The sequence below is a fragment of the Vanacampus margaritifer genome, chromosome 1, assembly GCF_051991255.1.
Source record: "Vanacampus margaritifer isolate UIUO_Vmar chromosome 1, RoL_Vmar_1.0, whole genome shotgun sequence".
NCBI classification, from domain to species: Eukaryota; Metazoa; Chordata; class Actinopteri; order Syngnathiformes; family Syngnathidae; genus Vanacampus; species Vanacampus margaritifer.
This window is the reverse complement of record NC_135432.1, coordinates 52,812,203-52,837,199: the sequence shown is the minus strand read 5'-3', so window position 1 is coordinate 52,837,199 and position 24,997 is coordinate 52,812,203. Positions and strand designations below refer to the sequence as shown.

Below are 24,997 nucleotides of genomic sequence, written 5' to 3'. Positions count from 1 at the left end.
CATCTAAAGTGTTAACAAAGTTACTGATATAGATTGTAAAGTGCCCCCCCCCCCAATATGAGCATTAATGCTCGTCAAAGTAATAAAATTGGGAAACTATTTTGTGTGTAGACTTATTTTTTGTTAAGTGGATATTATATATAGAATTGACATTGAAAATGCATTTTTCAATTTTTGTACTTGATGAAAAACTACAAATTCATCTTTATTTTTTTTTTACTTGATTTCATGTTAGGTTTCGTCAGGGTTCATTCAAGTTTGCAAACATTTGCTAAATGATCGCCTAGAGTTTTAATGCTCTTTCTTGTTGCAAGAAAATTTTGAACATATTCAGACGTTAAATTGTAAATATCGCTTTTCACCACGAGATAGCAGGCATCCGTAGGTCAGATTACAGAATGAGGTTATTTTTGATTGTTCAAACCTGGTTGGATCTTTTATACAGGCATTCAGCATGAAATATATGAATATATTGTGATACTGTGACGTTGGTTAAAAAAGAAGAAGACATATGCACATATTCTGTCCATATTAAAATGCCTGATGAAAAATTGTGGCCCATTTTATTTATGTATTTATTTTTACAGAAGTAATTGTAGCCACGTTATCTCTGAGATGTTTATGCAACTCCTGAGTGGATTTAATTCGCGTGTGAAAGCAGTGGTTGAGTTTCTTGTTTTAGAGAGCACCGCCCGCCCGGGACGCGTGCATCGCTATTACAACCGCTCCGCTCACGTTTTCTACAAACCGGCGTCACGCGTATTATCTGCTCGATTTACATATGTAACACCGCCCAGGGGGCAGAGTGTGTTGATCCACTGTCGATTGAAAAACCGTGCGGAAAGGACGAAAACAGATGAGAAAAGTTCAGGAGGACTGCTGTTTTCAAACAGGCGGGGTGATTCGACATACAGTGTACGGCTTGACGGGGGTTTGCCCCACTTTGACACCGCGATATGGACGTTTTGAAATCCGCTGGAAGGGCGATTATACGAAGCCCCAGCCTCGCCAAACAGTCGTGGGGAGGTGGCAGACATAGAAGTGAGTACATTTATTTATTTTTGCTACGCGTAAAAAGAAGGCGCAAGCTTGTGCTAATTTGGCTACACCGAGCTAGCAGCAGGTCTATAAGCGCGTGCCTTAAATGTTACAAATCGCCAGCCACACTTGTTGGGGCAACTTGGAGTCAATGTGGCGGGTGTTTGGCAACCAGTAGAACTAAAATCATATAAGAATATGAAGTTTAACTTGCTAATTAAAGTCGGGAATGTGTACATTTACGCATTGAACTTGACTCGGACTCTGACAGCAGCGCCCCGTATCTCCACAATGGACACCCGGAGAGTGCACTTATGGTAAAATGATACTGCCCTTCCTCATGATTCACTCGTCGAGTCTTGTTTAATGTTTGTCCAAATGTGGCCATATCACAAGAGAGGTCCGTCGGTGCTGTGTGAAAACCCGGTGTTGTCTGCCACGTCACGTCTGAGATTTACACCAGAGGTACAGGCTGGGGAATTAGTGGTCGTATTTCTGGCAAGGCTGTACAATCCTAGCAACCCTCTGTTGCTAGGCGATGCACTGTGTGAAACAAAAATGAGTGTGAGTGAACTGAAAGTCGTATTTAGCCTCGACTTGTCCTTGACTATAATTTTGGGGTTTAATTGCCATGGAAGCCGCTTATGAGCTTTTCAGTGTGTACAGTCTTCACTCATAAATAATGTTTTGCATGATCATGAATGCACATACAGTAGCTTCCCCCAGTAACAAAAGGGAGATGTCCCCATCATGACCCTACAACGCACGCGACGGGGCACTGGGCAGGGAGATGTCACACGTGCCACTCGGTGTACTTAGTGTTTTGTTTTAATGATGAGAGTAATGCATGCTGAGCAGGTATCATTCACATCTAAACAGGAAAGCAGCCACAGGGTTCGGCTTTTGCATCCCCAGAGGAAGCTCGAAGCCTGACCCAGCACAGTATAAACAAGTATTGATTTATTTTTTTTAGGGTCAAATGTCTGCATGAAAATATGACGTAAGTACAAAAACAGTGAGTTGATGTACATCTTATGTGGGTCAAGAACTTTGCTTTAAAACCAAAATGTGAAATTACGGGAACTGAGTCTGAGACTCTCTTGTGTATGCCCTTTATCTTCAGACACAAGTTATTAAAGATGAAATAGTGTACATTTTTCCCTGTGAATAAATTAAAGGAAATTGTACACTGCAGTGGTTCCTCGTATATTCTTGGTTCAGCACCCATGGATTCACCTGTTGGAGCACACCCCCAATATACCAACCCCCGTTTTTCAAGTAAAATACTTATTGGCAGTATATTTTTGTTTGTTCAAGAATGTTTTGGGCTAACAACATTAAACAAAATCAGTTATAATGGTTGGCAACTTTTTGCTATTTGCGGTCGACCCTGGCCCTTATCTGCCGCAAATTGACCGGGTTACACTGTATTTGAAATTATATACACGGTACAGTCAACCCTGTATATGGCGGTTGATGTTCCAGACCAACCTGCAGTAGGTACACTCTAAAAACAGTTGGGTGAAAAATAACCCAACTATGGGTCAAAATGAACTGATCCTGTACTTGGGTCAATTTGACCCAACTTTGCGTCAAGAAATGGGTCTTTTAGTGTAAAGCAACTCATAAATATTGGTCAGATCCTTTACTTGGGTTAAAAATTTGGGTCATTTTGTATAAAACAACCCAGAAAGTTGGGTCAAATTGACCCATAAAGTGGATCGGTCCATTTTTGATTCATAATTGGGTTACTTTTGACCCAACAGTTTTTAGAGTATAAAACTTGGAGCGTCTATCACAAGCAATAAGTGAGGGAATGCATTACCATGATTCTCGTTGAGAGTAGAATTTTGATCAACATCTCTAATCCTTTACTGTCAGAAACTCTTTCCATAAGGCTGTCTCACTCGCTCTACTCATGTTAGTGGATTTGACTGTATCTAAGAGGCATGCATGTTTTGACTAATAGAGTGACCGAAAAACTATTATCCCCTTCCAAAAGAATAAGAATGCGCATCTTGTTATGTTTTAATAATAGCGTCATGCAATAAGTTGAACAATATGAATGGCAGCGAGAGATCTTATTAAAATGCAATGAATTACACTTGGAAACAAATGGAATTAGAGAGCAAAAAAGCCCTGTTACCCTATTAATTTTAGGTGGATAAAGGTGTCTGTCATGTTTGAGTAAATTTGTTTTATTTCTATAATTGATTTATAAAAATTTAGGACATAGAAAAGAGGATGCATGCTGTTAAACCCGTTTCACACTGCACTTATTAAGGCGCAACTCTCCATCATCAAACCCATTCATTGTGGAAGTGGTGAGGGACGAGGATCACAGAATGCAGTGTTGCTGGGCAGCGTGGCATGGCAGGGGGATATGTGCTGTACTAGCAAAGTGCCTTGAATTTAAAAAAAATAAAAAATAAAATATATATATATATATATATATTTTCAAGAGTGGAGTCATTGTGATGTCACAGAAGCCCAGAGGGGCTAGTGGAGCGGTTTAGTGCTATATTCATAGACTTATTTACAGCTTTATTTTATAGCATAGGTACATCTTGAAGATGTGCAGTCTACTTCTGGTCTAAATTAGCAGCAAAAAATCTCTTGTGATTTCCTGATAGGCTACCACGTCTCTGTCCATTTAAAACATGGTGGGGTGCGTCTGTATTCAACAACAAAAAACATTCCATCGCCTCTGTTTTTCTTGGCTGTTTTCAGTGCCCACCACTCTTCACAGCAGGTTTTGAAAAATACATGACATACACTTGGCGTGACTTCAGAAGTAAGATTCACTGAAAGCTGTCATTAGCCTGAGATTCGGAAGCTTTTGAAACATTTACTGTATATTTTTCTAAGCAAGTATTGTTAGAATGATGAACAATTGTACTAGATCATACTTTTTAGATACATGTATTTGCACGTTATCTTCAACAATGCTGTCCTTATTCATATAACTGCTTTTCTTGTTAGGTATTGATCGATGATGCTTGTGATCATTTCTCACCTTTTACTTGAATTATCTTTTTTTGCATAGTCCCCAACCACAGAGGAGTTGGTTGTACAATGTGAAACTTTATGGCACAATTAAAAGTTTTTTTTTTTTAACTTTGTTCTGTGTCTGTATATGCCCATAGGTGTTTTTTCTTTGTCTGAGTTGGAGGTTTCTAAATTAATCACTTGTCCTAATTGGAGTCTAATAATGCTGGAATATATTTTGCAGTTGTTGGATTGAGCTGGGATAGGATGATGCTATCTCAGCAGAGAGGCTGGTTACTAAAAAAAAATGAAAAGAAACAAATGTTACTTTGGTAACGAGTTAATTGTTGCTATTTCATCTAAAAAAATCTTCTTTGGCATCCCTTTTTAATGAACATTAGATATTAGTGTCTTGGGGCTGTGTGTATGTGTATGCACCCTCTGTAGTCTCACTGTTTAAAACTTGATAGGTAATGACACAATTTTTTATTTCTAAGTCAGTCTCCTCTTGATGCACACTTTCGTTGCAATGAGAGAGAGAGAGCACAGTCTTATCTGCATCTGCATTCTGTTTTTTCTTCATGCAGCCATTACCACACCATGTTAATACTTGGGTGGGGCGCCCAAGTAAACTAGCCGCTGCCCAAGAAGTGTTCAAGAAAATTTTACGTATTTTAAAACTATAAGGTGCACTTAAATTTGTCTTATGTGTGCACCGAGTTCCGGAGACGTTTTCCTTCCAGCCAAGCTTCGAGGCAAATGTTGCTGCGCCAACGCACGTTTCTGATTGGTGGTCTGGTTCACGCTCTTTCTTGGTTGGCCGCTGGCCTATGTTGGGACTGCGAGGGATGCGGGTGTCAATGGATTGTGAACGGCTGTTAAAGTACACGGCAACGAACAACGTGAGTACCGTGAGTTAAATAGTTGAATAATAAAGTACAACTGAACTCATTATTTTACTCAAGTTGCCATTTTAAAACACATGGTAGAATGCTTGCTACCGTATTTTAGCATGCATGCTACCATTTGTTTTTAGCATGCATGCGCCAAGTATGATACGGTGCGCTTGTTTCGTAGCCGTAGTTAGCCACCAGTAGCTGTGCGTGTGTGTGTGTGGGGGGTGAGGACGTGTGTGTGAATAGGAAAAAACAAGGCAAACTGTCAGTGCAAGATATGAAGTGTAAAATTACAATAAGTTTCAACTTTTTAAAACTTCTCTTATTATTTTCTAATAACAAAAATCCAGGTAATGAATTCCACGCAACCATAGCTCGATAAAATTTGTTCTACATGAAGGCAATACACACCTTGTTTCACTAACCTGACCTGTGCCATAACCTTGATAATATGGGAAAAAAGAAAGAAACCTTGCCATAAATATATATATATGTATACACACATATATATATATATATATATATATATATATATATGAGAGAGAGAATTTTTTAAAATTCATTGCACACACTCATCTTCCTCTTTTTCTAATCAGTTAATTACTTGCATAATTTAAAATGAAAAAAAAAATGACTCTGATAATTTGACATGAACAAATATTCCGAATGTCATATGCAAACATTTATTAAATGCTTTACTTTAATTCATGTTGTTATGTTTATTGCTCAAACACAACCTGTGCTACCTTTAACGTAACCATCCGCTGTCAGCAAAAAGATCATCTGCGGTCAGAATTAAAATTATGTGATTAATGCGATAATTTTTTGGTGATTAATTAATTAGTTAACTCTTTAACTGTGACAGCACTAATATATATAATTTGTATTTATTTTTTGTTGAAGTTGCTGCAAGTTAATGCTGATCGGAAAGAAGTGTTTAAATGCCCATTTGGTATTTAGAAAAACAAAGCAAATCAGAAAAGAGGAAAAAAATTTAAAACATTATCAATAATGTTGTCATGTGCTTTTTCTGGTCAGTTTGGTTGTTTTCACAGGAAACTCCATGTGTGAGTTATCATTTGAGATGTGTGATAAAATAAAGGAAGGGTTGGAGTGCATAACACAACCTCTATTTAACGGAAGGATGACTCAGTTGTGGTATTGTGTAACTGTCCAAAAAGGAACTGGAATTTTACATGAACTAATTTGGTGCCAACATAACATAGTATTATATTAGTAAGTTATGATTTTGTTCATTCACAGATTGAACTTCAAGGATGTTTTCACCCCGAACCTCATCATACTGTGCATGTCGTTAGTGTATGTGAGGCCATTTTGGTGGAGTGAGCTGACAGTTGTAAAAGAGGATCAAGGTTTTGGCAGAGTAGTAAAGAGCTTGCGCCAGTACAAGACCACCTGACCTGATTGCACCATTTGCAATCTAAACTATTTTCTAAACATGATTGGTAGAGCAAAGCTTGGTGTTTTCCCAGTGTATTCTCGAAACGCAATCCCCATCCCCTGAGCAAACATTGCTCCATTACATGTTCCTTCATTTCAAGGCAGCATCACACAGTCGAGTGGTGCTCACTGACCACTGCCAGCAAACTGCTCCAGCACGGCCAATAAGCCTTTGAAGTTTGCACTAATCGGTGCCGGAGCTGCATTGAGCTCTGCTGCTGAGTGTTGGTTGTATGAATGCAAATGTGACCAATATGAACATGGATTATTATCTTTCCACATGAAGCAGCACCCACTGGATATATGCACATCTAAAATTAGAACACAAGATTTTGTTTCCAGTGTGTCAGGCTTTTTTATTTTAATGCAAAGCTGTTTCATTGCGCAATAATGGGATCTAGTAGCTATTGTCTTTCTCTTTCATGTTTGCTGGACTCCAACTGTGTCAATAGGTTTGATCTCCTCATCCGTACAGGCGGAGAGGGTTCCCCAGACTTTATTGTCAAGGTCAAATGCTGCTCTTCAGAGGTCTTTTCAAAATATTAGCATGGGCAGTTGAAACTGAGCAGCCTTGTATGGATGTCTTCTTTGGCAGTTAAGTTCAAACCAAATCTTCCAGTTCAGTTTGGTTCCCCAGGGTGGAGTTTCAAATGCAAAACACCCAAACTTGGTTTATATTTCCATCCTTGGCATGATTTAAAGGTAGGACGAATTACTTATTGTATGTAAATCAAATCACATCAAACCAGCACTGAGGGCTGCATACTAAAGAAATTGGGGATGTGAAAACCACTTTGACGTTCTCTTTATGTTTATCAAACACACTATAATCAAGTTTCTGTAGATACTGTGTTTTGTAACGCATTATGTTTATCCATCCATCCATTAGAGTGCTTGTCCGTATTCAGGTAGCTGGAACATATCGCAGCTCACTATGAATTTATAGTATGTGTGTGTGTGTGTGTACTGTACATGTGTATATACACTTTAACATACCCTAGCTGAAATTATAAACTACTGTAGTGTATATAAATACATAATATACTGTACAATAGATTTGGTGGTTGGGGGTGTGTGGTAAAATGACTTATTTTCATTATTGTTTTGTTTAATGATCGTGCTATTCTCAATACACTTTAGTTTAATTTGAATACCTTTCAGAATTAAATATATATATATATATATATATATCTTTTTTTTTTTAAAGAATAGTACTCATAGTACTCAATAGCACTAATAGTAGTTACAAATTCTGCTAGTGTATGTAAACTTGAGCGCAACTGTATACGTTAGAATGTGTCAAAACAGCTGTCGCCTCGTAATGGGGTATATGCCACGAAGGAAGCGAGACTTCCGGGTTTTCGCACATCAGTTTTGTGTCCCACCCATTAGCGGGAGCGCGTGGTTGTGGGGCGCAGGGGTGGGGGTGCGAGTGCAGCCAGCAGTGGACGGAAACGGCGCTGATGTGTGTCACCCGGAAGTCCGTGGCATCTATCCCATTGAAATTCATAGTTCAGCCTGGTAAATTTGATTTTGAACATAAACAGCAATTATATATCTTGCTGCATATGATAATAATTTTGATGAAGTGCTATGATAGTGCCGGGAGAGAATGATCTGTTCTCCAGGCTTGAGCTTGAAGACCTTGACCTAACCGTGGGTGTAGCCTTTCAAACCCACCCATCAATTAACTAGGCATTTAGACCAGTACAGTATAGCTATTACCCATAACCACTCAGGGTTGGTTTGGCTGTTCCCGCCTTCTCTAAGTCATTGCTGGCATTCTGCTCAAATACTTTAATTCAGAAAGCTTGTAAGGGGACATACAGTATGAAATATAGACTGTTCTAAATCTAAACGGATTCTGACATCCGTGGGGCAAATTTTAAGAATACTACCCCTACACTCAGTTTCTCTGCCCATTAATTGGCATCATCATTGGGCGAAGATCTGCCACTTTCAAGCAAGGGCTATCACGTCAAAGCCAAAATGTAAGCAGAACAGCATTGAATTTTGTTGGATGTAGAGGGAACTGTTGGCTAACAGCGTTAGCACCTGATAAATAAGTGGCACATACTTAATCGCTCATTACTATACTGACACAATGGGGTACTTGTGTTTTGTTATGTCTGCTGCATGTCCATTTTTGTCAGGCCTTCAACCCCGTCAATAAATATTAATCGGCGCATTTGTACAGATCCCACGGCGACCAACGAGAATAGTAATCGCTGCTCAAAGGACAATGTACTTGACACGGCGTTCATCTAGATCTGTAAGCACTCAGCACCCATCCCACCTGTCAACAAATCATTGTCTGTTGCACCCCGCCACCCCGCCACCCCGGACATGTCGATTGGAGGATCTCACAATTTTTCACAACCCAAATATGGCCTGCTGATAAAAATCCTGAAGGAAACAGTAACATTTGGTGGCTTGGTGATTAAGTGGTATATTGATGGACACATGACATTAAGGATGTTATTGAGACACCAAGGAGCTATTTTAAAATGTGAAAAATGTGTAATAAGTAATATGTTATCAGTTTCACTTTCAGGGATTGTTTTATTAGGTAGATCAACTCGATTGGTTCCTTTTCTTCTTATGCTACCCCAAGGACTTTTTGTGTTTAGCCATAAAAATCAGCCAGATGGTTCTACTATCCATTGAATAAGTTTAAGTAGTTGGAAGGAATTGTTTTATAAGAGGAGGTTGAGAAGAGAGAAAAAAAATACCGCTGGGTTTTTCTTGTTAAATTAATCTGAAGGCAATTTTCTGCATGAACTGTCACTGTAAAGATATGAATATGATCATATTGAGTGAATAGAAAACTGTAATGGCAGAGACCCAGCGTATTTAATACAACTAATCTTACAAGTCTTCCTATTAAATAAGGCAGTTCAGTGATATAAAACCAATTATAGGCAATCATTCAAGCTGTGTGATGCAATCAATTTGATCATGTGGTTAATGTTCGGAAACCTTTTAACATTTACAGCACATACTAAACATTACATTAGTTAAAAACACTTTGACAATCAAATGCTATTATGTGTTTTGGGTTAAGGCAAAAAGGTGGTAATAATGGTTAATGCTATGTGCCCTTGCTGAGAAGTTGGCAACTTTTTTGTGAAGTACCGGTACATTTCTAAATAAAAACAAGAAAATATTGTTTTATCTTTAGCTGCTCTAGAATATTAGGATTCAAGTGTTTTGGCAATGTCTTAAAGTTATTGACCTATGACACTATTACTGAAATAGTTTGATTTACACTGCATCATATCCCTTATGTGATTTGCATTTACAGAGCTTCCAGAGAACTGGACAGACACAAGAGAGACCCTTCTGGAGGGCATGGTCTTCCAGCTCAAGTACCTGGGGGTCACAATGGTTGAGCAGCCCAAAGGAGAAGAGCTGTCTGCGGCTGCTGTCAAGAGGATAGTGGCCACAGTGAGATTCTGCATGCACATAAACCTGCACACAAACTCACATATGAAAAGACTGAATGCATCCTAAATCACATTTAAGACTCCCCATTTTAAAATGAGGTTTTCCAGAACAGTTTAACATTTACTTTGCTGAAATGCATAATTCTCATCCAGCTGGTTGCTTGCCAGGACTTCCTTGAGGACCAAGCTGACATTTAAATGAAAATGCAATTAGTTTGGACACTCTTGCTCAGGACATGGCTCAGTCAGCCTTATCATGCAAAAAAAAAAAGGCTTAATGTTATTGGATCTGGCAGCTCGGGGGATAATTTAGTTGGTGGTAAAACAATGGTGGGACCTGGGACATGGGGGGAGGAGGGATAGGCTGATTGCTGCTTAATCAACTATACTTGCCCACAGTGTTGTAAGATATCAGGATATCTGTGTTAGAAATCTTGAGTCACAAAAGCAGTGTGTAGTGTTTTTTGTTTTGGTTCACAGTCAAAAATGATTTTATATACGGGAGGAAAATCCAAACCTATATGACCCTCTGCGAACCTAATTAGATGGACCTACTCTTGGCAACAATTAGTGTTTGCAATAACGAAGTGAGTAGCCTTTTGCATCGGCTGTGAAGAAATGTTCTTCTTTATAGAACTGTTTTAACTCATTTATTCTATATTATTCTTGTTCTCAGGCCTGAACAGCTCTTTTAACATCATACCACAACATGCAAATTGGATTTAAATCCGTCTTTTGACTTGGCCACTCCAAAACCTTCATTTAGATTATTTTATTTAAGTTAGGAATTTTTTATTAGCCATTTAATGGTGGACATACTGGTATGCTTTGGGTCATTAACTTCATTTTTTTCGGGTATACAGCAAAAATGATTTTTACTTTAATCAGCAGAGGGTTTTGCCCTGAAACTCTCCCATAGATACCATGTTTGCCCAGTCTTTCTTTTGGTAGAGTCAAATGAACTTACAGTAACTGAGGCCAGTGAGCCATGCAGTACTTGTATTACTGTAGTATGCTTGTTTGTGATATTCTGGTTGATTTGTCATTGTACTCCTTGAATAACTTTAGTTGGCCAATCATTCCTGGGATAGTTAACCACTGTTATGAGTTTTGCCATATTTGTGGGTAATAGCTTTGACTGTGGTTGGTTGGAGCCTAAAGCATTGGAAATGGCTTTGTAGCATGTTCCTGACTGATAGATTTCAGTCACTTAGTGTCTTGTTTGTTCTTGAATTTCTGTGGATAGTAGCATGATGCATTTTTTTTTTGCGATCTTGTGGCTTTCTTCGTTTTGTCTGACAGGTACTATTGAAGTGATCTGGCCTGGGTGTGGCCAGCGAAATTGTACTTGGCTTTCCAAAAACTGTGGTTAGTCACAGTTAGCTCATGATTCAACAAGGCACAGCAAATCCCTTTTCACAAAGGACCGAAAAACATCATTTAAAAACTGCATTCCGTATTTACATGGCGTGTTTTTGTTAGATATTAAAATTGGTTTGAAAAATTGAAATATATGCAAAATACTTTTTCACTGCATTGTATGTACGTTCAGTCTCATACTTGTCGTATTGTTTTACTTCATGTTTGTCGTTCAGGCCAAAGCCAGTGGAAAAAAGCTCCAGAAGGTTACACTAACAGTCTCCCCTCGTGGAATCATCCTTTATGACAGTGCCTCCAACCAGCTAATAGAGAACATTTCCATTTACAGGTCAGTGAACAATTCAATTGAGCGAGTTTTTAAATACTTTCAGTCTTATCTTGGCTTCATCCCTAGATTGAAACAAAAGTATTCATCACATGGCTGTAATCCTCAGTCACTGGATTGTTGTGTTGAGGAAAAAGGTGTGACGTGCAAGTGTTTGTGTGTGTCTGTCAGCAGTATGCCTCGCTCTTGCCTGGAAGCTGCACAACAGCTGTATGTCTGCCATGCAGGTGTGACTTACTGTCTGACGTACACATTTTGTCACACCCAAGTGACACAAACATTCCTACAATTGCCATAGAAACCATTTGCCTGCCTCAGCCTGCATACTTCTACTGTAGCTGCATGACCTTAGCTGGCCTCGAGCTAAAGAATCATGCACAAATGACTTAAGTTCCATTTTAATGAGTCTGTATAAGCAGCGATAGAACTGGAATCTTTTTTAGAAGGCATCTACATGACATTTCAGTTTTGTCTTTCCTCCACAAAGTATGCTTATTATTTTCCATAAATTTGTGAAATGTCTTAAATTCTTTCAATTAGTGTTATTTTTGTTACACCAACACAATGACATTGTGGCCATTGAGCGGCATTTCAAGATATTCTGTTGTAAATAATACATCACTTTATCATAGTTGTAATATAAAAATGTCACTAACACAAAGTATTTGTGCAGGACATGGACAAACAAACTAATAGAAATGCGATAAATTAATATAAATATACCAGCAATCCATCAGATTTTTGTCAGTCAAAACTGACCATTAATATCAACCAGGCAAAAAGTTCATTAGTTTGTCTCAATGTTGTGGCTAGTGGGCTGGATTTACACCCTATAGTTCAAGTGACACAATCCGAGATATTTTGCTGTCAAGTGACACAATTCGAATTCATGATACATCACCATAGGAAATGTATTTATTTATTTATTTATTTATGACAACAACTACCAGTGGTGTTTCATTTTGTTTAAATCAAGGAAGGGCTGATGGGGGTTGGCAAATAGTCGAGTCCGGACCAACTAAATGGTACCAGTTAATATTGGTATCATTTATTCCTCATCACTTTCTGTAGTGACGCTGCCTGGAGCTGACAGCCATGTCGTTATGTGCAATTTGGTCATCTGCATTTGTGTTGTTTCCTGCAATATTTACGTAAATGTACATATTATCATTGGACATGTCACTTGAAATGTTTGGATTTTAAATTGGGTACTCGGACCTACAGTGTGAATCCATCTTAGGTGTGATTGACAGCAAAGTCTTTATTTGTATTTCTCTACTTGTCTGTCAGTATCAGGGTGTGAATGTCACAACTTAACACCATCTATATTAAATCTGCTCTCTAGTCTGTAGGGTTGGGTTTTATCCAAGTAACATTTCACATTGAAAGGAGGGTCAAGGCAGAATGTCTTGGATTCAGATCAAAATTTATTTAAGTGCATTCAGACACTCTGGGGTCTGACTGTTTATTTATTAGTGGTTTTAAGACCCGAATGGAAACCCTTAATTGATTTTCATTCAGTGCAAATAATAGTCATGTCCATCAAATTGAACATGACAATGAATTTACAGTGTAAAAACCATGTGATGTGCGTGCAGCAATCTCCTCAACAGGATGTGAAGAAACAAAGCGTCTTGTATCTACCTTGCTATCTGAGTTTTACTCCCTTAATATTCTCCAGGAAGTTGGTTGATCAATAAAGTAAATTGATCGGACTGCTAGACACCCAATTTCCCAACGCCCTCATTGCAAACGTTTGCCATATTGGCTTGCTGCAATGCTTGCTGCCAACCTTTGTTCATCAACCCTTATTGATTTCAAATTTGCATTCCTTTAGATTCACCTTGATGACTTTGTTGTGGTTTACCCTACATACGTACATTGAGATTCACAGCACCAACATCTCAAGAGAAAAATAAACATTTGTATAAGGGTGTTCCTCCACCATTTTAAATGCCATTAAACAGTATGTGTAGCCATTACATACTGTAAGTAGTGGAGAACATATTCTCTCTATAGCGTGCATGCTCAGTATATAAAGCCCTTCAAACAACACAGTTTTACGTTTTTGATAGTATTGCAACACTAGATTGAACCATTAAAATTGTGTGTGTTTCCTTTTTTTCAGAATATCTTATTGTACAGCAGATAAGATGCATGACAAAGTGTTTGCCTACATCGTTCAGAGCCAACACAATGAGGCACTTGAGTGTCATGCCTTCCTCTGCACAAAGAGAAAAGTGGTAAGCAATTAAGACTGTCTTTCAATGCAAACCTAGCTTTGTGGTGGCGTTTGTTTAAAAAAAAAAATGTAGGCAGTATGTAACCACTTTGTTTCTTTGACAACAAGTTAACATTAAGTCAGAACTGAAGAAAGATGAGGGAAAACACGAAGGGAGGCTAGTTTGCCATCATTCCCTCCTTCCCTAGAGGCTACCGAACAAGTGAGCCCCTCCCTGCACTTCCTTCCCTTCACTAATTTAGTTCTTGCCAAAATGCTTCATAGCCTCCCGGCTACAGTACATAAAACTGGTCATGGTGATTGGTGACTCTTCCTCCTTTTGAAGTGTCTTTATTGTCATGGTAGCGGTCACATACATAGCTCTGTGCCTGAATATCTAATCTGTGGATTAGGAACCAATGAGTTATTATGTAATAGTTGTCATTTGTTTTCCTTTACTCATTTCCCCTCTTATGTGTGTGTGTGTGCGCTTCCTCCCCCACCAGGCACAAGCAGTAACCCTAACAGTGGCACAGGCTTTCAGAGTGGCATTTGAATTCTGGCAGGCTGCCAAGGAAGGTACGCATGGTGTCCTCCACTAGCTGTATGACAGATGAGTGGAAACGCCTCTCTCTCCCTTCCCCCCTCTGTTGTTTTCCTTTCCCTTTAACAGATTGAGTGTTATTGTTTTTTTAACAAATGCATACTCTCACTGCATTTTATTTTGGTCATAAGGAACACCGTACAACAACTTCAGTCTCTCTCATATGACGTACAGTTGATAGTGGAACTAAAAATCTTGCGTTTACAAATATAAGGCTAATTTCTTTATGATACAGTCAAAGTATTATTGAAGAATAACCTTTCTAGTTACTGTGGTTCATTTGCCTGACTTACATGCAAGCAACATGGGTTCACTTCCTACTTGGTAAGAGTGTGAATTGTTGTACATTCAATGTTCCCACTGGCAATCAGTCCAGGATATAGTCCACCTTTTGTATGAAGTCAGCATGATAGGTGGCAGTTCCCCATGACCGTGAATTGGATAAGCTGTTAGAGAGAGAAAATAGATGAATAGAGAACCTTTTCAGATTTCTATCATTCAGATATGCAAAGAAGCTGTCCATGAAATTTGATATTTTTTAGGGTCATACCACAGCAAGAATGCACTTCATCGGTGAGATTTTCTTTTTCTTTTGGTGTGCCTCTCCAGCTCAGACAATCGACTGTTTTCCCGTTTTTGCTCTCATCGCTAGGATGCAGACTAGGAACTTTTAACACCTCTACAATGGCTGCCTCCAGTAGTTGTACGTTAAAATGGTTTAATGCTTTTAGCTACATGAGAGGCGCACAATATTTGACGTACCTTAATGCATTTTAGTGTACACCACTGAAAATTATTTGCAGGGGTAGTAGCAAAAATGTTTACTCGTGTAAGAATACTTAGTCAATTAAAAGTAAATAGTAGTCCTTCAAATACTGTAATAACTTAAGATTAGATATTCAGTACAGTATTCAACACTGCACAAGTACAGAGTAACTTGTGAGTAACTCATTATTTAATGGAGTAAGTGCTAGTGTAAGTGTGTCTCCTGGTTTCATTAGACTAGTGAAACAGAGTCATGTGACAGTGTCTGACAAACCAAAACAAATACTTTGTACAAGCAAAAACATACAAGTTAAAATAGCAAGCCAATTGTAGCTAAAAGTAACATAGTAAAAGTAGCTTTATTCTTGACAAAAATCCTCACTACTTAAATGTAAGGGACAGTATGTAGCATGTGCCTACCCACCTCTGCCTCACTGACAATGTTAAGCAAAATAGAGCATCATTAACTTTGTAAACTCATATATATTCCTCAAAGTCAAAGTTCCAGCGGTTTGGATATGTAGTGACCAAATTATCATCTAACCTACTGAGAAATTCCTCTTTCTAATTGGTATTTGTAATGGTTAAAGACTATTGACATTGAAGAGAAGTAGAAAGTAGCTAAGGTTATAGCTTCGGCGATGGTGGCCAGACTAGTCTTAATCTGCCATTTCCTTTCTGCATAGAACATAGCCTAACAGGAGATTTGTTTCATTGTATAGACAGTTTTTATTTTTGTTTGCCAAAGCAACCCAACCCACCCTTTCATACAGCATGTGCAGGCACCCTTCTGGACATGGCAGATAATCAAATTGCTGCGTAAGGAGGGTGTCTCATACATGGCTTCTCGTTCTTTTCACACGGCTCAGCAGAGCAGTCATGTAATTTAATGCATGTGATGTTTCACAGTCGATGATTAGTGGAGAGGAAGGTATAAGATATAAACTGTATATTTTTGTGCAAGATTATATATTTACTTATATCTGTACAAGATCAGTATCACTGTCAGGTTTAATAAGGTTAATTTCCACTTACCTTTTCCTTTTGTTAGCCCCCCATCCTTCATGTCTGTCTACTTATATTCTTGACACATACTCTTAAAACACTAACAATTGGGTTAAAAATAACCCAAATTGGGTAAAAAAAGTTTTAAAAAATGTTTTGGGTTATTTATTAAGCCAAAAAGTTGGGTGAAATGAATAAACGAACAAAACAAAAAAATTGGGTTGTAGTTGTTTTTCCTCATTTTTGGTTGTCAAAATGACTAGACCCCAAAAACCCAATACATTATATTTGGTTTTGGGTTATTCTTTTGACCGAACTTTTTGGTTTAGATAGGTAAACCAAAACGTTGGGTCAGTCCCTTTTTGGCCCAATTTTTTACCCTAATAATAATTATAATTATAATAATAATAATAAATTCAATTTGTAATGCTCTTTTCATCAACATTATCTCAAAGTGCTACAAATAAAGAAAAAAAAATCATGTTCATAATTAAATGTCATAGGCCTTTTTAAATGAAAAGGTTTTCAGGCCCGATTTAAAAGAGTCCAGGCTCTGGTTGGACCTCAACTGGATTGGGAGCTTGTTCCAGAGTCGCGGTGCGGCTGCCCAAAAAGCTCTATTATTAGGGTGATACTGTAGCCCTAGCATGCTCAACTTTTTCCGAGAAGGAAAGTGAATGAAGAAGAAAGGAGTCAGAGGTTGGGTGTCTTTAGATAGTGAATTTGAAAAGGGAGAAAAATGTGTGTGATTATGTGATAGTATCACTGTTGGTTACTGATATTGTTTCACATGAGGCAAGCTTATATATTCAGCCTTTTATGAAGGTTTGATATTTACAATTCCCACATTTCTACGCTACTGTCAAGTTCTAGTGTGTTGCGCAAAAAATGTGTGCACTTTTGCGAGTGTATCACATGTATTGTTAGCCTAAGTTGAGTTAAACATCTAAAAAAAAAAAAAAAAAAAACATCTCCCAAGCCCTGCTTACTGTGTTACTTCTCTTTACCACTACTTGTTTTCAAATAACATGGAGATACTATATGTGTTCTTGTACCTCAATATAATGCCACCAAAGTGAAATGCATGCTCACTGGTACTGGATTAGAGAGTGGAGAATACATTTGTACATTTGTTTTCTTGAATGTACATTTGTTTTCTTGAAAAGAAAGTAGTGGTCTCTTGTGGCCAAGGAAGCAAGAAAAGAAGGTGGGGGAAAACATCAGAGAACCAAATCAGGAAGAGGGTATCTGTGTATGAAGCCAAACACTCACATTCCAACAGTCAACCACAAGCTCCTGACCTGCATTCCTTCGCATACTACAATTCCCAGTAGTTTTAAAACATATGTACAATATTTTACTAAACTGCCCGGGCTTATGGGACATTAGCAAACACAGCTGCTCTAGTAGTACCACAACTACTATTACTACTACTACCATTACTTTTGCTAATAATTTATATGTGTATGCATGTTGTAAATATTTTTAAGGGAACAAAAAATGTGATGACACTGGGAATATTAGTTGTTGTTGATGAAATGTACTATGGTAAACCTTAACGGATGATGTTTGGCAAAAGCCTATTGGTGTTACACAGATGTTTAATTTAAATGCTGCAATCACAATTGAATGAAGTGGATGTTATTATTTTTGCAGTCCAGTGCTTCACAATTCAAGCAAACTCCAATAATTAGGCTAATCTTATCAGCCAATTGTTCAAGCATATTATTGTATGTGTGACTGGTGGAACATTTGAATATTTTATTTTACACAGCTGCTAAATGAGTGCACAGTTGTGCAAGGACAATCACCCATTGTTAGAGCTTTCCTGTGTCACAGCACACTGGGTTTTTCTATAACTGCACTCTCTCTCTTTGTCAAAAATGCCACATACACAGAAAAGGAGAAGCGAGTGAAGTCGGGTTCAGATGGTGAAGGAGTCAACAGTGGCCAGTCAGACAGCTCAGCGAGCCTTGGCAGCCTGAAGGGAGGAGGTCAGTCATGTCACCTAACATTATGCCATCTGGAACAGAAATCAGCCACTTGTCAAATGTAGGGGTCGGAGTTCAGCTGACAGAGTTGGCACTTTGGCTTCATTATAATACCTAAAAAAAAAAAAGACATCAAGGGTGAATGCACATGATATTGGGTGTTAGGATGCTTTATTTAATTTGCTAGCACAATAGTACATTTAGCTACAGTTTGTTTACAAACCACTGGAATAACTGATGGTTTATGGATCCTCCAAAGATTCTACTCTGCTTGCCTTGTGAACAGGAAGTTATTGACATCTCAATGAGCTTGACATCCTGTAAGGCATCATTAGCTATGGTTATTGTCCTGGCTGAGATAAGACACATCCTTGCTGTCAGTGGCACAATGGCTGCTCACCCATTCATGTGTGTGCATGCGTGTCCTTTTCCTGTCACATTAAATACATCAAATATTAAATGCTCCTGTTTTCTCTGACCCATGTGGACGGAGGGTTCAGCTTGATGCAAGTCCAGGAACATGTGACATCAGCTTTGTAGTCATCCTTGCAGCCAAATGGCCCCAAGCTAGAAAGGGATCTCTTAAATCAGTTCTGACGCTTTATTTGTGAGAAGAGACTAACGTAAGCCTATAGATTTCTTTTTAATGGGTTTAAGAGGCATTTGGATTTGACTGTATATCATGCCTCTAAGCAGACAGAGTGTTTTTGTGGAATAGATTCTTCTAAATACAATTGGCATCATTTCTACAGGGCTGAAACCTCTCTGTTTGTCGTGGCACAGATTGAGGGCAGCTCAGCATTGGTGCCATCACCAGGTTATATTTATGCCCCCTTTACTCAGGCAGCAGGCCACTTAGTTAGTGAGACTCGGCGTCACTTATGCCGCTTTTGCCATGAAATACGATACACTCTTCTTGGCAATGAAACAACAACTGGTTGTGTACTCTGACTCAGTCCCACGGTCCCACCTTAACAAATTACAGGTCCATCATCAATAATGCCTTCAAATGGGGAGATTTCTGTGAATATTTAAAAGCCGGTGCTGACGGAGAGGAGACCGGTTGAATTCTACACGGCACACAAGTGGCGTTCTCATTCAACTACAAATAACAGGTCATAGGAAGGTCGCCTGAAGATAAACTGTACGTTTTGAGAAGTGAGATTTCAGCACTGAACAATTGCTTTAGAGAGAGTGGACTTTTAACTGCTCCCAGTGGACGTCATTAGCTTTAAAGAGTGCTCAAATATTCGGGTTGACACAAATTAGTCAGCCGGGGAAAGCATCGCATTACAGGTCAATGCAGTCAATGTGGTGCATCGGGGTTATTCCAAGCTCACTTATCACATAATACACAGATGGGAACTCCTATCAGGTACATTAGATGCTTCGTAAGGAGAAGTGAACATGAACATACTGTAGAGAAGCATCAAAATAATTTTGAATTCACACTGCTATTTATGGATGCATGAGCGCAACAGGATGCAATTAAAGGTGTATACACTTGTTAAATGTGTAAAATTATCCTTTTTGTGTTGTTTTTCTTTTGCAGAAGTAACCACAACAAAACTCCTAGATTTGGCGGAAGGGGCCAATGCAACGTTGGTCCACTCAGGAACAATTCAAGCAGATTTGAGTTCCTTTACAGTGCATAATCATGCGACTGAGAACAACAATACAGTATGGGTAAGACGAGAGTCAGCAGTTTGTTCAGTTTCAACTGTATAGCTTGATATAATGGAATACTGTATTAGACAGTTAAGTTCATGCAATTGATTAAGGGGAAACTTCGATGGGCTGTCATGCAAATTAGACATCGTTGGCCTCAGGCCTAAACCTTGTACCTCCAAAATAGTCACTTTTTAGGAGACCCCCAAAACATTGCATCATCAAATAGAGCAAGCCAATTTCAACACTCAAGATAATAATAATCAATAAATTGCAAAAATGACACCCGCATGTGTGGACTGACTAAAAGTACAGTATAGATTTAAAAAATAAAAAATGAAATAAGTCTAATTGTAACCTTATGAGGTTTTGGCCCGATGCCAGCGATATGTAAAATAAGCAATATACACTTTGACTAAAATAATACTTTCTCTTCAAAACTCTGTGGTGAATAAAAAGATAATTCAATTTTTAGAATCTTTTTTTTTTTGTACTCTGTACTCTGGTCCAATTTATGAACATTAATGATCTTGTTTTGGTTCTGAATGTGGAAATGGGATTTGGTCGCTGTTCAGGGGTCTGTCTAGTCTCGTGGGATGCAGGGCACCCCAAAATCTTCAAAATTTTCAGTATTTGCCTAATCACCCTTAACAATAAGCTGTTTATGTAGCAGTTTGACAAAATAACTACAAATTATAAACAATATATATCTCCTTTTTCTGAGTAACATTAAGTCACTGTTTATGGTTAGAAAATGAAACTGTTGTCTGTGCCTCTTTGTGTGATTTAGAAATTAACCTTCTTCCTGTCTCTGTCACAGGAGCTTGAGGACGGTCTGGATGAGGCTTTCTCAAGGTAAATAGAGATCCTTTTTATTTTTTTGGACAATTAAATATTGAGCAAACAAATTAAATATGAATTAAATGAAATAGTAACCAGCATTTAATCTCACAACCACATTTGATACGTATGAACTAAAGTGAGTGATATTCTTTTATGATTTTTATCAAAATGACTTTACCAAAATATTAGAAACACCCCCAACTATCCTGCAGTGCATTTGCCGTCCACTCTATTACAATGGTTAACTTATTGTTAAACCAATACCAATCAAAGCTTTAATGAATATTTTTTATTTTGTTAAAGGCAGGGTTGTTCTGGAATTGCATCAGTGTAGGTCCACCTAATGTAGTGTTATGTAATTAATGTAATGTTATTTTTTGTGAATTAAGTGTACAAGTATTTTATTAGTTAACATTGAATTTTATAAAAATAAAATAAAAAACTATAGATTTTATTTTTTAAGTTGCCACAGTATGTAATTGTAATTCCGAGTTTGCACTAATATTTTTTGTGGTTCTTCTTCCATTTAGTGGTGGTTATTTTAACTGCATTTTGCTTTATTCAACTGGATTCGCACTGTAGGTTAAAATGCCCATTTCCAATAATAAGAATAATAAGAATAATAAGAATAATATCAGATTATTTTAAAAAATATATATTTTTGTGTGTGGAAGCAACATGTTCGTGGAGGAGCATGTTGGAGCAGCATAGTAGTTAACACGTCTTGTGGCGCAGTTCTGAGTGTGTGGTTTTTAATCCTGGTTCTGACGTTCCTGTGTGGAATTCTGTCTGTGCTTATGTGGGATATCTCCCCGACCGAATACTCTGTCTTCTCCCCCACATTCCTAAAACATGCATGGGAGGTTCATTAAAGACTTTAAATTTGTCTAATTGCAATTGGATGGTGACCAATCCAGGGCCCTGCCCCTTGGCCAAGTAAGCTGGGATAGGCCCCAGCTCATTGGCATTTTACATGACATGCATATATAGTGACATATGTCTGACAGATGTAAACAATATATATATATATATATATATATATATATATATATATATATATATATATATATAACACACAAGTATATGTTCCATATGCTTTTTTGTTTTTTTACTTAGGAGTAAAAATTTGATTTGTTTCACAACCGAGCAGTGTATGATTGATGTTCTGTTATGCTTATGATTGATTGGAATTGCTCCAGCTGGTATATGCCATCCATAAAGTAATCTAAATAGAGCTGTGATTTATAGACTATTTTAGTCTGCATGCCTGCAAGTAAGCTATCAAAGCCATCAGGTGGTCGACTGCCAGGTTGTATAGCGCATCTGTTGTTTACAGGTATTTTTTATTTATCTTCTTTTTAGACCACCATGAAGTCTCATTCATCCTTTATTGGTGCATGCATGAAGGGTGGGATGCTCTACAGTTTATACAAACAAGAACCTGGAGGCTTTTTTTGTTTTTGTTTGCTCTGTTATCAGATGATTATTTTTCTCCGCCCTGTAATTACACCCCGACATCATAAATCTCCCACTCTCCGTTTAATGAGAATGCTTCTGGCATGAGCACGGATGGAGCTATTCCATAATTGAAGGCTGCTTTATGGACTGCCCGGTTAATGTCGCCCATTAGAAAAAACTGTTTTTATTGGAAGTTTTTTGTTGTTGTTGGAGTATAGGAATAAATTGCTCCTGCTTCCCCCACGCACCTGAAATGCAGGTCAATCTGTTGTACATACTTCTACTTTCACTACTATCTGGTAACAGTATCAAGCAGTTAGTGAGCTGACATACATGTGCCGTACGTACTTAGATTTTTATTCCATTGCAGCTTTGGGATTGATAAGTACTGTAGTTAACCTACTTCTCCACTAGGTAGCAAAGTGCACTCAAGGAAAAGCAAGGACATTTTGAACATGTATTGCCTTTGAACATGTTCAAAATGTGTAACAAGAAAAACAAACATTAAAACTGATGGCAAATGTCTGGCGAACTTTAGCGAATGTTGTGACCTTAAATGAACCTTGACGTGAAATCCACATTCACTAGCATCGCATATGTTGACCCCTCAGTGGGATACGGGCTTTACTTTTACTGGTTTGGGCCATATCAGAAAATACTGGTAGGCAAAAGTGTTCATCTTTTTTTCCAAATGTTTTGTTTTGATTGAAGATCAAGGTTATTTTAGTTAACTAAAACTAACGAAACAACTATAACTAAAAAAATTTATTTTATTTTTATTTTTTAAATGAAATAAAAACAAAAATGCTTTTAAAAAACGAAAACTGCATTTTATGTTTACGAAACTAACAAAAAACAACTGTAATTAGAACAAAAATGTCCTTCGTTTTAGTCTTTGGTAATTATTTTAAACGTGATGTTAAATATATTTATTTAATCCGAATAAGGACGTTTAAAAAAAAAATAAAAAATGGGATCAACATGTTGGTCTTTTTAAAGGTCGGTGATGATGGGTGCACAATTAATTTCACAATTGATTAATGGTTGCAACTCTCGATGGGATAAATAGTAAACCAATAAAAACAAGTATGGACTGATTTTTTCCCCTTCTTTTTACTGGTTTGATATTTGCATTAGCAAACAGTTGAACATATAAATAGCCAGTGAAGACGTTTCTTCTAGTTGGAGCATATTTGCATGCCTGACTTGTGATATTTGCCCCCCTTTCCAGCCGCAGTCTGGATAGCTTTGAATCCTGCTCAGGTAACAATGTCATTCACTGGATCTTGTGAGATCCACTTCATTGTCCCGCTTCATTTGTCTGGATCTTCATATGTAGATTCATTCCAATTTCCAACGTGTCATCAGCCATTAAGTCAGAGTCCACTCGTTGACATGCGTCTACATCTACCTGCTCAAGAATCACCCTTTTGCCACTGACTTGTTGTCAGTTTGGACCCGAGCCTTTCATGCAAAGACAATTTGTAGCCACATGGTTAATCTTTTTAAACATGTGCCTACAGCTCATCTTTAAGCACTCTTATTCTCTTTTGTGCATTTCTAATCTTGTCCTTTCAAATGTCCCCTCCCAGACTCGCTGAGTCTCGCACTAACCCCCAGGTCCTGGACATTGGGGTAAACCCTCAGGATTTTACCACTGATGAGTGCCTGTCCCCGGGCAAATGGGACCAGGAAGACGCAGACTTCCCAGCACAACAAGACTCTCCGGGGTTGTAATTGAAAGCCTCCGCCCAGATAGACCGGCAGGGAAAAAGACCAGAGCGTCGGTGGGTTCTCCGCAGCCCACCGACTTCCCCTGATGGCTCCGACTGGCGGCTCTCAGGTGCTTCTGCATCCAATCGACCAGAGACGGTTGACTCGAGCAGGCTTTGCACTCAACAGGCCAAAGCAATAGGAAAATATGAAATTGGTGTCTTTTCAACAACAATGTGCAACCATTTGATGTTTGTTAAACTTCTTGTCACGTCTCTTTATCCATTTACTTTATGTACTGTGTTTGTGTGTTGTTGTTGTTTTTTTTTTTTTACACAATGTTTAAGACAAGTTTGTGTATGTGAGCAGTTTATCACAACAGGTCAGTGTTTGTGTGCTGTCATTGTTACTGTTACGGATGGAGATGTTTCAGTTTCACTCAATGGTGAAGGTCACCAAAGCACCAATCCACACTCAGTTAGTTACTACCTGTGTGCATCAAGGCTTTTGCTCTTGTCAGGCAATACAAGCTTTAAGGAAAAGTATGAATGTGTTTAGTGAAAGTGTGTGCGCGCTAAGAGATATAACAAATGACAATCCTATTTTTTTCCAAAAGCAAAATCTATTTTTGCACTGTGCATGTATTCATGTTTAAGAGCACATAAGGGAATTTAATGTCAAAACCCACTCATACCTTGAATACAGTGGAGTACCCTTTCTTACCTGCATTATAAACACCTGGGGCATCGAGAGCGCTGCTCAAATTGACCGTAAGAAGTCTAGCAACACCGATAGGGTGACGGAACACTAGTCTTAATACGTTGCATTTCCAATGATTTAAAAACAATGTTTGAGGGCTTTATTACTCTGTCCTTTGGCTTGTAAACCCCAGAAGCAACATTCATGTTTAGAACCATCAAAAAAAGATTTGGAGGGCAGCGTATTCAACAACTGTTTGGGGCATTGATATATTCCTGGGGTTCACTCATCAGTGTTATTTTTGTACCTTTTTGTCCCATGTATGAAATTAACTTAAGTTTAATTTACATTAAATCAATATAAAGTATGTTTGCTTATTCACAGTTGTTCCTACATTTTGTTTGTGCACTAATTTTAATGGTTAAGTATTTTTAAAGCCTTAAATAGATGCAGAATGCTCAGTTAAGTTTCAGAATCTGCAAAAGTGTTCAAGTAT

At 38.1% G+C, this 24,997-nt stretch overlaps 1 protein-coding gene across 2 annotated transcripts; it reads left to right on the top strand.

The window, feature by feature from the left end:
• Positions 1 to 742: 742 nt before the first annotated feature.
• On the top strand, positions 743 to 24,880 carry ldlrap1b (low density lipoprotein receptor adaptor protein 1b). 2 transcript variants are annotated; one of them, XM_077542515.1, is made up of 10 exons: positions 743 to 1,041; positions 9,688 to 9,830; positions 11,425 to 11,537; positions 13,663 to 13,777; positions 14,262 to 14,334; positions 18,028 to 18,123; positions 19,673 to 19,806; positions 20,609 to 20,643; positions 23,321 to 23,352; positions 23,682 to 24,880. In XM_077542515.1, the coding sequence occupies exons 1-10, from the start codon at positions 957 to 959 to the stop codon at positions 23,726 to 23,728; spliced, it is 873 nt and encodes a 290-aa protein (XP_077398641.1). In that variant the 5' UTR covers positions 743 to 956; the 3' UTR covers positions 23,729 to 24,880. The 2 variants fall into 2 exon arrangements, with proteins under 2 accessions (XP_077398641.1, XP_077398549.1); XM_077542423.1 differs by lacking the exon at positions 23,321 to 23,352 and having other exon boundaries at positions 747 to 1,041.
• The last annotated feature ends 117 nt before the right edge of the window (positions 24,881 to 24,997 follow it).

Coding starts and splice junctions, on each gene's coding strand:
- ldlrap1b (XM_077542423.1), top strand. CDS start 957: ATGGACGTTTTGAAATCCGCTGGAAGGGCGATTATACGAAGCCCCAGC. Junction 13,778..14,261: donor TCTGCACAAAGAGAAAAGTG/GTAAGCAATTAA, acceptor CTCCCCCACCAG/GCACAAGCAGTAACCCTAAC. Junction 18,124..19,672: donor TGGCAGCCTGAAGGGAGGAG/GTCAGTCATGTC, acceptor TTTCTTTTGCAG/AAGTAACCACAACAAAACTC.